The following is a 15,000-nucleotide window of genomic DNA, read 5'->3' on the forward strand; positions in this document are numbered from 1 at the left end:
CTGCCCACTCTGCTGCCAGATTTGAGAGAAATAAGCAACCAGGTCTATGAAAACAAGCCCCAAAGAAGCAACACATACATGATGTTGTGTCATTTGAAACCAAAACTAAGGCCTCAGGATGGCTTTAAGACTTGAACATGGTCATTTTTGTATTTAAAAAAAAAAAAAAAAAAAAATCCCGATCCCCGATTTTTTTCTCCCGATTCCGATCTTTTGAAAATCACGTGATCGGCTCCGATCCCCGATCACGTGATCGGATCGGGACATCTCTAGTTTCTTGTCCCTGTTGTTGCAGAATAATACACTTTATTATGGATCTTGCCAGTAACGCCACTAGGATTTGACTGATATGGATTTTTGGAGAGGTACAGATGTTGATTTCCTGCTAAAGCTGATGTTATTTTTGCACATCTTTCCACCCGCACCTGAGATGTGTGATTTAGTGTAACTAATGATGAGAAGACAAGTTATGACGTGATTGATAGTTACACTATAGCACACGTGCTCTCGGCTGCTCATTGACCCTCAGCTCTCTCTGAGGTTTCACTTTTCAAGCAGTTTCACACAATCAATTATTCCTGCATTGCAAATGGATATGCGATAGTTAACAAAAGCCTTTGGGTTTTTGATTCTCGCACTAAACAAGTGTTTCCATGTGCAGGAAATAAAATAAATGTTATTAATCCTCTTCTGTACAACAAAACAGAAAGGCTAATGCCGTTCTTGCATGCAGTCTGGTGCTACCTCAAAATACCAAACCAGAATACTTGTTTTTGATAATACTTAATCTTATCATCAAACTGATTACCCAATAGGATTCCTTAACATTTAGCAACTGTCCAAACCTTTACGTTTACAAAAACTCATTCAAATATAATGATGTCAGTATTAGTCACAGCCTCGATGCAAAATGTCAATTCTTTGGTAAGCAGCAATTCTGAAAAGCATTTTCCAAAGAGAATTAAACACAATTATCACACTGGTTGTGTTATTTAATTTAATAAGCTATCATTTCATTCACCTTTGATGAGCAGGGTGAGAAAGAAAATGAAACCATGCCTCTGATAAAAACAATTACTAGTATTAAGTCTGGTGTATTTATGTAATACCTACTATCGCATGCCTTGCGTTGTGTTGGGTAAATGGCTTGACATGGGGATAATGTGGATGATCGGGGTATTTTGTAAGAGATTCAGCCTTTTGAAGCCACAGGTTAAAGGAGAATAAACTGTGCCTTTAAAATAAACATTTAACACTTATTTGTAATCAAGACGATTTGTTGTTATTAATATACAATATAACTGTAAGAGGCACTTTACAACACGTCACGTGACATACTCCAATTAAGAGATAATGTAATGAAATAAAAAAATAACCACGTTTTAATCAGTGTGTTTTTGTTGCATTTGACTTGAAGTTTTAACAGTAGTGAATGTCTGGTCTGCGGAGAGTGACAAAGATGGAAACAGAATAAAACGACCTGTTTTCTCTTTCCACTCATCTCTATGCATTTCCTCATTATATAAAAATCCGTGGCGGTGAAATGTCTCTCAAATAAAACAACGTCCCACTGTTTCCCTCTAAAACAAAATACCCGTGGTGGTCCCTTGTTCAGCGGTCAGTTAAATGCCGCCTATCCCATTTTGTAAACATTGCGAAGTTGTCTTCTGGTAGCCTACGGGCTCCTTTCCCAAAAGCAGGAGTACGCTAAACTAACTTTTGAGCAAACACAAGCAGCAGCGGCGGGGCATCCACTGTCTCAAGTATTTCAGCTTTGAAGACATGACAGCAGCAGCTAACGTTAGTTATGTTGCAATGTTACGAAGACTGCGTTAATTAGCTATCATTGAAAACCGTAAAAGGTTAGCAAAGTTCTCCGCTGTCTCGGCTACGCATCACTAAACAGCATTACAGTTTACATGTAGTGCTAAAGAGCCGTTAGCATAGTTTTAAAGCCACGACATTTCTCCTGCTGTACAAACTGGAAGTTGGCAACCGAAGGAAACTGCCGAGACTTGTGGCTGAGACACATTCAATTTTGGAAGAAAAAAAAACAAACCGTACCTAACTTTTTCCTACCTTTCAAACGCCGAATATCTCCCCGCCGATACTACCACTTCCTGGCGGCCATAAATTCCGGTTTTGACAACGTCGTCCTCGGCAGGAATAAGGAAAAATCCTTGTGTGTGCAGCTCAACTCCTTTGCCAGTGCCTCCTCTCTCTCTTTCTCTGCGTGGCTCCGGTAACAGAACAGCCGCTGCAGCTTTTTCCACCAGCACGGAGCGGGAGCGCGCACACTGGGATACTGGGCAGGCCAGGAGAACGTCGTGAACGCGCAATTTTACAAGGCACACCAATCCTTCTGTATTTGAGAAAGTCCAGTCAAGAACTGCTTGAACGGCATTTGCTTTTAAACATGATTCGTGTGTTTTGGGACTTTATAAGATATGCTTTTGCATTCCGATAGAATTCGAAAAAGTACCCAAAAAGAATTTGGTTGATTCTAATCACCTTAATCAAATAATTGGACGTAGTAGTTTATTAGTTTATTGCAAATTACTCTTGGTAATGCCTGTTTTAGTCAGTATTCAATGTTCAGTGGTACAAAAAAGTGTTTGTAATTCACTTGAGAATCTCTGATAAAACTTACAAATTTCAACAGAACAACTTTTTATTGAATATTTGTACTTTGAGGTTTTGATACTTTTACTCAAGTATGGATTAGAATACTTTTTCCAAAAGTGATGATCTTGTCTGTTTAATGTCAAGCTTAGCCTAACTTGGGCATTACTTTTCTGCTCTTCTTTGTGCTGCTGTGATATTTGTTCTTCTTTGTTCTTTCCGTCTATGCCTGGAAAGAAAAACCACATTCACTCTTGCTAAATTATGAGACCACATATCAAAGCATTGTAATTTAAAGCTGCACTAATTTGGAAAAATGTGTTTGTATGGAAAGACAGCTGCTATGTGCCACAGTGAGTGTTACATGTTACAGTTATTGAGAAGCGTTGAAAGCATTCACTGTGGCTTTATCATGAGCTTCTCATAAGGGAAAATTACTTTTGGAGAGGAAATCCCCTCCTCTCTTTCTGCCTTCAGGGGCTGTAGGAAATATTCTTATCATAATTAAAGCCAAGTTCACATGAAAAATAAAAGTATGGTTACGTGTAACTGTAAAGGTTTCTGTTTGCCACTTATGAAGGATCATTTTACCAACATCTTGTGTAATAAACCACACATTCAATTGTGATGTAATGGTTTGCAATTCTTCTCTAAAGAGTATTTTCCTAGAATAAAAGTCCATTAAAGCAAGCAAGAGAGTGAAAGTTAAAGGCAGCAGCAACAATAGTTTATTCGAATAAGTAACACTTAAAAGCTCATGAGGAGTACCTGAAGGCAACATGCATCTGAGAAGAGGAGGAGGAGCTGAGCCGGAGCTTGACATGTGGGAATGACTCACGTTTTTTACACATTCCTAGCATTGTTTCCTCCTCCTCCTCCTCCTCCTCCTCCTCCATGTCCTGGGCACTGAGACCAAGGATTTTCCAAGGCTGGGGGAGATGGTGCGGATGATGAAGCAAAGGAGGAGAAAGATGACTCGCATTTTCCGCTTTTGCCCATTAAAGTAATTTTTTCTTTCTCCAGCTGTTTAAATAAGAGCTAGTTTTGTATACTTTAAGCTGTCTTTCTGGGTTTTGTATAGTTTGCCTGTACCCTTCATACGAAAAAGTGCTATGCCTTTCTTAAGAGATGTTCTAAGGACAGAGCATGAGATCAAGATAAAGCGACAACCCATTTGGAAATGTTCATTTAGGCGCATGCTAAAATAGTTATATGTCCTAATTATTACAAAATGACAGTATATTGTGACGATGTATATACAGTGGCTCTCCAAAAGTTCCAGTGGTTTCAAGAAAATACGGCAAAGCTGATAGACTGGCAGCAGCAAAGTCGGTCATTGAAATCCGTGACTGAAATGTTGGCACAAACTGTTTTAGCATCACAGTCACTCTGATACAAATGGATGTTAATGCAGTAAAGTCACACACAGTGAAGGTAATGCAATCTGAGAAAGTGAGATAGAGAGACAGTGCGCCATGAGTCAGGGTCGGCTGGAAGAGAAGTAATGAAGTCAGAAGTGACTCACATCAGAAACTGAGTTGAAAATAAGGATGTTGTCCCCAATGATGAAATAGAAAAAATAATATTTAATGAAAAGTAAATATTACTTGTATCTAATATGGAAGTAAAGGTTATGGAGTTTCAATCTGAATAACTTACTCACACACCATTTCTAGATAATAAAGATTTGTTTTCCATTGTCATTCAAACATTCTTGCTCTCTCAAGAAACCAGGTAATCATCTATTTTAGAACTGGAGAAATATCTGTCTATACCTCAACTTAATAATTACAATAAGCAGAAAACATGGCAAGCAAGACACTGCTACTCCAACTCGATAAGATCTATCCGTAATATCCCATTAGAAAACTCAACTGAGAATCACAAGAACTGAACCCGGGTCTCTGTGAAGAAGAATTTTGAGATGTTACATTATGAGATGTTTTATATCATCTGAACAGGGGTGGAACATAGAAGATCCTATTCATAAAGAAGTTATCTCACATTTGATTTTTTCAAATGTACCCAACATGCGAAGATACTCAATCACAGTGAATAGTCCTGTCCAAGACCTCAGAAACTGAGGTCAACTGTGGCTCTCTCTGGAGTGACGGGACTGAATACTTTTTTGAGTAGATAAATGAGGGCTTTTATGCCATCAGAAAGCATTGTTAATACCCATTCACTCACTGTTGCATATTTGTAGATGATAAAACCGATTAGCACATGGCCTGTATAAGCAAGGCAAGGCCACATTACCATGCCTTTGTAACAAAAGGTAGGCTCATTTTGACCATTTTAGTGCTTGCGATAACAGAAAGCATTCGGGTCTGGTGCATGCCAATTCAGCACATGACGCCTGACTCATCCCCTCTGCTCTGAGTCACTCCCTCCCTCCCCTGGTCCAGGATCTGTGGCACTTTACTCAAACTGGCTCCTTTCTCATAATGCTAACCCGCCACTCCACGGGCAGGAAGCCGGCCAAGGATGCAGACATGGCCCTTCTGGAAAGGAAGGGGCTGTTTTTATTTCAGTGGGTCTTTTCTTTGTGAAGACAAAGACTGGGTGTGATGATGGTGCGGAGAGAAGAGGGCAGGCGGCGGGTCATCATGAGGGACTGGACCACAGCCATACAACACGTCATGTTTTAAAACAGATTTACCGAGGCAGATTGGGCGCTGGAGTTGGGTGAAACGGGGCAATGTCAGGAATGTGATAACAAAGTATGAGCCTTTACTCTTCAAACACCCCCCCTCCTTTTCTGTATTGCTTTGGGGCAACATCAAAGCAACAAAAAAAAAGCTGTAGCTAAGCTCATTATACAAATGAGCTTTGGGGCCTACTGCACACACCAAGCAGTTGACATGTGAAAGATGATACCATAAGTGAAAAGGTAAACAACTCTAATAAGGTAGTGAGTGTCTCATTGGTCACAGAGGCTTCACTATTTCCCACAGCACATCTAACACTCAAGAGCTTTGAAATGTTATTGGATTCAGCATATTTAGCCACGTCGGCAGCATGGCTGTAGGTAAGGTGATACATCTCCTCCAAGCTGAATTATTTTAACAACAATTAGAGGAAGTGACATCAAATGTTGTAACACTATTCATGATCCCCAGTTGGTGAATCAAAAGTACATTGATGATTCCCTGGCATTCATCTCCATCAGGTTGAGATTTTTATTTTTTTAAGTAAAACAACTATTTCATGAAGATTAGTACAGATATTCATGGTGCCCAGAGAATAAACCTTCTCTTTTTATTTTCCCTAGCAACTGGAATCAATTGGAATACCGTAATCCCAACAAGATTGACGCTGTGTTTTGTCGAAATGCTAACATCATCATTGTGAATAAGTTAGCATGTTTCTGTAAGCATTTATCTCAAATAATTGCTCTGCATATTTAGACACAGGTCTGCTAGCATAGTTGAGTTTTGGTCTGTAGTCTTCTAAGAGTAAACGTTATTCACTAACTGTTTTAGAACTTAAAAATCCCTTCCTCATTTTACTTCGACAAAACAATTATATCACTGCCAAAACTAGCTGGCATTTGATTAGCTTCTGGGTTGTAAAATTCCAATCTTTTATAACAACCTGTAAATTGCCAAAGTCCTCTCAACACTTCATCACCTGGCACAGCGAAGTTCTGAGAAACTGAACCTTTGCAGCGTGCATGTCAAACAGAAACCTATCCTCACATATAATCAGTTTCATAGCAGTCAGCGATTGTGTATTATTAGTTCACGGTGTGCACTGCACTCTCCTGTGGGAACAGAACATCTGTTAGGGACATAAAGCTGTGACACACACAGACATTATGGACAGGAAGTCTCAGCTGGCAAAAAGGAAATGGGCATTCGTCAATGGAAACAGGAAAGGCTCATAATATAAAGTGAAAATAAATACAGTACTATGTTAGTAACTTGATACTTGGCATCCAAGCTAATTGGCCAGCTCCTTAAGACAAATAAGAACATACATTTGAAATTTCCAAGTGAATTATGACGTAAATCCGATTTAGTAAAAACGATTTATGGCAGTAATCTACGGCCATTTTGTTCCTCATTTGAGGCAATGGGTGTTTCTCAATGTCGAGGAGGCTTGCTTGGTAGCACATGTACCTCCGAGTCAGTTGCTTCAGAAGCGAGGCAAGAATCCTTACTAGCCTCGGAAAACGAAGAATTGTGGAACAGGCTAACAGGTGTGCAGGTGTGCGTCATATGCGAGGCTCTGCCTTATATGGAGCGCGATTTCCGCCAAAGATTTGGAAATTGGTCCGGGCGCGAAGCATTGTGGGGATTTTAAGACCGTGGAGTCTACACATGTGCAGCCTCGAAATTTCCCGCAACGAAGTACGCCGGCCTCGGTTGAATTCCAAGTATCCTGGACATTGGAACAGTCCTTCGGCGGGACTCGATGACGTAGTATCCTTGAAATAGTGGCTCTGGAGCAGCTTTGCTGGCTTGGTAGTCACGTACTTCCAAGTCACTTCCTTCAGAAACGAAGCAAGTATGCTTCCAAGCCACGGCTTCGGAAAACGAAGAAGAATGGAACAGGCTAACAAGTGTGCCACTCTCTCTAACGGTTTCAACATAAAATGTACCAAAAATAAATACCTCACGATGTCTATCTAATTATGAACTTGCTTTACTTTCATGGAACACATTTTTGGTGATAACAAACAACAAAGTAACATAATTTTACCAACACAAGTTCTACGCCACTACATACTTACATTTAAATGTGTGCGGCGTCGGTTCAGCAATTCTCCGCAAGGGTTTTTGAAATTGGTCCGTGCGCAAAGCATTGTGGGGATTTTAAGGACGCAAAGTCTACCCATGTGCAGCCTCGAAATTTTCCCCAAACCAAGGACGCGGCCTCGGTGGAATTCCAAGTATGCTGGAGATTGGAACAGTCCTTCGGCGGCACTCGATGACGTAGCATCCTTGAAATATTGGCTTGGAAGCCAGTATCCCCAAGATTGAGAAACGGCCCCAGAGTGGGAAAATCCTGTGACGTGATACAGTGGGCCATTGTTTCCCAAAGCTGAGTACAGCCAAGTGAATGTGCCACAGAGCGCAAAGTAATTTGTGTCTCTTTCTCCAGATTCTGGTAATTTACAGCAAAGCTGCTTAATGAACCTAACAAATCCAAATCTGTTTGACTGCAAATCTACTTGAATTGAATAATCTTTGGCACTAAATAGGCGCCATTACAAACGTGATACAGCAGATGAGCTTAATAGTTATTTTTAATACAGTAGACTTCAAAACCAGGCTGTTAAAATTCAACAATTCTTCCTAATGTTACAAATAATAATAATAATAATAGATTTAATTTGTTAACGCTTTTACAGGTGCTCAAAGACGCTTTACAGATAATAGTGAAGAATAAAAGCGTTAACAAATTAAATCTATTATTATTATTATTATTTGTAACATTAGGAAGAATTGNATAAAAATTTTTATATATAATACAAAATAAAAATTACACCCTTCTCCCCCCCGCCGCCGGGGGGGATCACGGGATACCGGCCGGCGGTGACTTCATTCAGTCTATAAATTTTCCTTCTTATGAGGTGGTCCGTGGTTTGTGTCGTTTCTGTAAGTTGCTCCAAGTTCAACCACAAAGCGGCGTAGTCGGAGCGTCACGGAGCGGGTACGGTAACATCGTAGGACCTCGGAAATGACTCGTTGCCTCGCGATGATCGTCTCTCTGTCTTTCCAATTTTCGGTCGTGAGTGACGTCTCTTGGACAGTGAGTTCCCCTTTATTTTTTTATTTTATAAGGTTATATATATTATATAATTGGTATCAGTAAATTGCATACTCTACAATAAAATATCGTTTAAAATGTGTTACAATGTCTAAAGTTACTGATAAGTAGGATTGGGTATCGTTTGAATTTCCACGATTCTGATTCCGATTCTACTTTTCGATTCCGGTTCTTAACGGTTCTCAATTCCGATTCTTTGAGGGGCAGGGTAAAAAAATTATACATGCTTCTTACACCATAAAAAATTACATTTATTCGAGAAAATTTTACACAGGTTAGTTTACAGTAATATTCACATTAATCAGTCTGTTTATATTCACTGCTATGTAAGTTAACCTGAGAACCACTGAAGCTACAACAGTGCAACAGTCCAACTTTTAAAGGAACAGTCAAGAGTCCTTTACCTCACTGAGCTGTAGCTATCAGCCTCTCAGTCTGACTGGAGAGGACTCTCCCTCCACATCATTGTAGAAACATCTTCTTCTTCTGTTAGAGCAGCTAGCACCAGATGCTAATAACAACAGCGCTGGTACCGGTGCATCCTCCCTTTCTCCCTCGCTCGCTCCCACGCTCACTTGCACTTTGGCTGTGAGCTGCGGGTGCCAGATAAGCCAACATCTCCCATTTTCATCACTTACAGCGCCCATCGTACAGGGCAAATGAAAAGTGTAACCGGGATGAAAAGGGTGTTACATTTACTTAATTATGAATGTTGTTACATCAAGGCTGAAAATTAGGATGAGCCAAACAGTCAAACATTTTTTTTCCCTCCCAGAGCTACCAGCGCAGCGCCACCCCAGATCTGGCGCCCTAGGCAACCGCCTATGCCAAAAACCGACCCTGGTGCACATGTTAATAATATAGGATAAAATACCATAATTATTTCATGTTTCTCTTCAGTCATATCCTTTCTGAAATGTGGCAGAAATAAACAGTACTGTTTTTTAATTTCATTTTTTTTTTGCCATTTTCTCCATAGGGCGAGATCCAAAAGGGTTTCGAGGTAAGTAAGACAAAACAAGAAAAATATTATTTTTTAATATCTTTTTTTACATCATGGTTTTGCCATTTTCTCTACAGTGCAGGAATCAAGAGATTTTTTTTTTTTGTGTCTCTTTGCTGTCATGTGTGACTATTTGAGTCTCTTCCAGGTTGTTAGATGTATCCTTGCTGTCGTTTTGTATATTTCTATGGTTGTTTTATGTCTCCTTGTAGTTTTACTCTGTCTCCTAGTAGTTTTATTTTGTCTCTTTTTTAAAGATATGTCAAAACTGTTTGGGCTTTATGTTAGTTTACTAGATATCAGATTTTTCTCATTACAGATAAAGTACAGACCCAAGATGCAGCGGTGGGAGAGGACGTGACTCTGGACTGCCACGTTGGATCTGATCTAATCGTCTCTATCAAAACAGTCGAATGGAGATTCAACGGTGAAGTCAATGTCCTGGTTTACAAAAGCAAAGGCTTTTCCCTCGATGATCAGGGGAAACAATTCAGAGGCCGAGCGTCCAAAGGCGACAGCTGGGATTTCAAGACAGGGAAACTTCCTGTGAAAATCAAATCTCTGCAGGAATCTGATGCTGGGAATTACAGCTGCTCTGTTTCAACTGGAGAAGACCCCAAAGAAATCATCTCTATAAAACTGAACGTTAATGAAGGTAAGCCATGCTTTCATTGCTCGACGTGTATATAAATAAAAACTGTATAAATAAATAATAAACAAATAAACACAATTATAGAAAAAATGTAATCAAGACACATGTAGAACAAAATAACAAAAACGTATATTAAATACCAAAAACATTTGATTAAAAAGGATAACATCAATTCTAAAAACACAAAACTATTAATCAAAAACAAAATAGCCTAAAATAAAAATACGAACATTTACGTTTAAATATAATATTAAATATAAAAAATATGGCGTAAATTAAACACAAAAATATTTAAACAAAAACATATAAGTATGTAATTTCTTATTAAAAACAAAACAGTACAAATTAAGGAAAATACCACAAAAATAACACAACGTTAATATATAATAGTTCTGTAAATTAAAAATATAATAAAATATATCTAAAAAATAACGTCAATAAAAAAAAAAAGATTATACCAAGAAATAAATTAGCGTAAATACACAAATATAATATAATAATGCAAATGTCAAATAAAATGTATAATTTGTAAATACACAATTTCTCACTATAAATACAAGTAATACATCACCTTTATTTATTTTTCAGCGGTTGATAAAGACAAACAGGCCAAGGATCAAAGTGTGAGTAAAAAAATGAAATGGATTTTGTTAAATATAACATTTTTATTCCAACATTGTATTTGTTAAAAAATAAAATGATATTCAAGATAAATCCATCCCCTCAATACACCACATCTTAATGTTTTCAAAGTATATGTTGCCTAAATGCCCACATTTACATTTTGTATCCCTTGTTCACCCTCAAAAGATCCTGTTACCGTTCACTAACATAAAAAACAAAATGGATCAACCAGACATTTTTTTCTTTCTACTAGACGAATAGCCAGAGCAGCAGTCCTGTCATACTGTGAGTTAAAATAAAAGTGGCTCCTTGACTGTAAAATATATTCTACTTTCAGATTCAACACATTTTACATTCATCCTTAATTCCTTATTTTATACTGGGGTCCTGATAAACTAATAATCTTTTCTCTTTCTCTTTCAGGATACTGTGTTTACTTTGGTTTTGGCAACGTATACATTACTGACCCTTCTTGTACGACTGAAGAAACATCGAAAGGTCTGTAAAGTCACAAAATATAGATTAAAAGCACAAAAATGTAAAAAAAAACATGATCACTTTTTATGGTATAATTTAATTAGGACTTATTCATGATTTCTTATTAATTGACTAAATGTAACACATACACAATATTGTAACATTTCTATACATATTTTATTTGCAAATATTAAAATGGAATGCTCCACATGCATATTAAAATAAAATCTGTTTCTGTGTACTGTAGGTACGAGGGGAGACGAAAAAACAAGAAAATCCTCAGAAAGTTATAGGAATCAACACAGCGTCCAAATGAGAAGAAAGCGGTTTACAATATCCAAATATTTTTGCATGTCAGGTGCATCTGGTAAAAACTCCTGCTGGCCGGCTTTTCTTGTGATTGGTCAATCGCTTAAAGACGTCCCGCCCCTTAGCCTATAACGTACAATGAGTGATGTCACTGTGTTCAGGAAGTAAACAAAGGAGGCGTTTTAGGCGGGAGGGACACAGGGATTGTAGCCTTTGTCGACCATTGACATGCACTCAAACCTATAGAACACTCTACACCGGTGTTTCTCAAACCTTTTCATACCAAGGACCACTTAACCAATGAAAAATCACTTGCGGACCACCTACTGTAACTCCACAAATATCCAAAAATACATCGTTTTTCTAGAACAGATTACACATCGCTTGAAAATGGTACAAATAGCTGGCAACATGTGTGATGAAGGTGTTGCGCTGGGCTATATCATGCAATCAAAGGTGAAACTTAAGCTCACTCCATTGCGGAAATATTCGCGCGAGAGTGTGGAAAACTTAAATTAATGTATTTATTTCAAATGTGAAATTTTAACAATATACTCACGGACCACTAGGCCAGGGGACGCTCACGGACCACCAGTGGTCCGCGGACCACACTTTGAGAAGCACTGCTTTACACGAAAGGGAACACCACAGAAGAAGAACAGGGCCTCTTTAAACTTTGTGTCTTAATGGTGTCTCAACAGTGAAATTATAAAAAGCAAAATTAGATTTTGTATTTTTGGTGCAATTGATAGTAGAGCACTGTTGAGTTCTCTGTTTTGACCACATGGTGGTGCTGTTTCTACTCATGGCGGCTATTTTTTCATACACAATTTTCAATCATGTGAAAAATGATGCCATATTCTTGATTTTAAAATTCATTTATTTTGATTTGTGTATCTTTTTAAATCAAGATTTTATATCCAAAGTATTGTTGATATCTCAGGTTCTGTCTTTCTATATTTAACTGAGTTCCTTTAAAACTGATTATTTGAGGATGATCATATTAAAAAGTTGGCTGTTTTTATCCTGAAGCACTTCATAACATCGGTTCTGAAAAGCACTACAAAGATAAAATGCATGTATATTATAATTATATTTCAACGTTTATATTTACTGTGATATAAAACCAAAATCCAGGAAGTGAGTTTTCTAAGCTGTGAAACATCGAAGCCATGTCAAACTGTGATTACTGTTTACTCATTTTAAAATAAATGATAGTCTGTGATTTTTTTCTCCACAAATGTTATATTAGAGGTCACCTATTATTCAAAATCCACTTTTCCATGTCTCTTCTACATCAACATGTGTCCCCTCTTCTCCATGTCTCTTCTACATCAACATGTGTCCCCTCTTCTTCATGTCTCTTCTACATCAACATGTGTCCCCTCTTCTCCATGTCTCTTCTACATCAACATGTGTCCCCTCTTCTTCATGTCTCTTCTACATCAACATGTGTCCCCTCTTCTTCATGTCTCTTCTACATCAACATGTGTCCCCTCTTCTTCATGTCTCTTCTACATCAACATGTGTCCCCTCTTCTTCATGTCTCTTCTACATCAACATGTGTCCCCTCTTCTTCATGTCTCTTCTACATCAACACGTNATGTAAGAAGTAGAAAGTACAGGTATTTGTGTTCAAAATTTATGAAGTAAAAAGTCGTCTGAAAAATAAGTCGTGGAGTAAAGTACTGATACCAGAAAAAAAAGTACAGTAACAAAGTATTTGTACTCCACTACTTCGCACCTCTGGTATTTGGACTAGTAGTAGGGAGGCGTGTGGTGCAGTGGGTTGTCCTTTGGTGTTCAGATCAGGGGGTCATAGGTTCAAACCCCACTGCAGTCAGCATGTTTTTGTGTCCCTGGGCAAGACACTTCACCCCAAATATGTCCTTTGGGGATTGCCCACAGTATTGAGGCTTGGATAAAAGCGTCTAACAAGTGACATGTAATGTAGTACAATACCCCAAAAAGTATGATACTGTACAAACTTAAAGGTTGGGTAGGTAAGTTTGAGAAACCGGCTTGAGATAAACTTTTTGTTATATTCCATGGAATGCTCTTAACATCCCGATAGCAATGAATATCTGAAGTGCTTTGACAAAAAATCCATTAAAAAATTTCATCGATGGAAGCCGTAGTTCTGTAAAAAGCACGGCCCGGCTAAAATGATTGGATGGCCTACCTGCCTGTCAGCCTTCCATCTCGTGCACAAACTTATCTCGTGCCCTCATTGGTCACGTGCGCATTCGTGTGTGTTTGGAGGAGGGGCTCTGTGAGGAAGGGGCAGATTTCTTCTTGCTGTGTATTTTCAAATTCTAGCACACTCGAGCCGGTTTCTCCAAAATGACCTGCCCCACCTTTTAAGCAGTATCAAATTGATACAAAAAAATATTATTGACTTACAAATTATATATAAACAAATGTTATATCTAATTACACATCAGAAAAGGGGAATACGTTTACACATATTTAATCCCAACCCTTCTCCCAAAAGCTAAATCATTTAAAAATAAAATGGTTTTCTTTTATCTAAATGTACATCTAAATGTATGTCTACATACAATATACATTTACAATTATAAATAATAATTGTGTTTTCTTCCTGTTCCTGATCCCCAAATCTCCGTCATTCCTCTGAAAGTTGGAGGTTTTACTCTCGAATGTGAGGCGACAAGCATGGGGTCGGATGTGGAAATCACCTTTCTCGATGAAAACGGAAAAAACCTCTCTGCCGATGACCCAAAAGAAAATGTCCCCAGAGGATGTTACACCGTGCAACGAAGAGTGACTCTGCAGGAAGCCGCCAGCAGGTCCAAATGTTCAATAAAATAAAATGTATATTGTGCTCAAGCAGGGGCCACATACAGACAAATCTGATCTCAACAGTTACAAAAATTATACAAACAATAATAAATATATTCTTTAAGAGAAGTAGTGATATTTTTATTGTATAAATAATATTAACAAAACAAATATATAATAATAATAATAATAATAATAATAAATAATGAATAATAACACAATATATTATAATTATAAAATGATTATAATACCATAATAATGTAAGAATACATTAATAATAAATGGTAATAATATCAATAATAATTGTAATTGCATCCTATATTAAACTATATTCAATAAAACATTAAATGTCCTTTCTTAATATATAGATTAAATATATCTAATTTAGTGCAAATGTCCAGTAGAAATTAGAATTTGGGGATAAAACAGGAGGCACAGACAGCCAATCTGATCTCAAGGGGGCGGGGCCGGTAACATCTTAACCTATAAATAACAACTACTCCCTTTTTTTGTTTAGTGCAAGGATGCAATGTTCACATTTAATTAACTCTTCATCTTATTAAAGGTACAACCGGAAATACTTAAGTGCATTTTCAACAACAATAAGCCTCAGTTAATCTTTTACACATGTGCTTACAGCTTACAGAGTATCAGAAACATCTAGTCTCTATGGGCTCAGAACGGTCTCATAATAAACACATGCTCACAGAACATCATACCCCCGTGGGGGCGC

The 15,000-nt window shown here is 37.9% G+C and overlaps 1 protein-coding gene across 1 annotated transcript in view; it reads left to right on the forward strand.

The window, feature by feature from the left end:
• Positions 1-14,065: 14,065 nt before the first annotated feature.
• Positions 14,066-15,000, forward strand: part of LOC104964594 (uncharacterized) — a 6,577-nt gene continuing 5,642 nt past the window's right edge. Inside the window, exon 1 of the mRNA XM_010793423.1 lies at positions 14,066-14,275. Coding sequence (XP_010791725.1) covers positions 14,142-14,275 — 134 coding nt within the window. The 5' untranslated portion in view covers positions 14,066-14,141. The remainder of the gene's footprint in view (positions 14,276-15,000) is intronic.

The sequence above is a fragment of the Notothenia coriiceps genome, unplaced genomic scaffold (genome assembly GCF_000735185.1).
Source record: "Notothenia coriiceps isolate Sejong01 unplaced genomic scaffold, NC01 NC01_scaffold00037244, whole genome shotgun sequence".
NCBI lineage: Eukaryota > Metazoa > Chordata > Actinopteri > Perciformes > Nototheniidae > Notothenia > Notothenia coriiceps.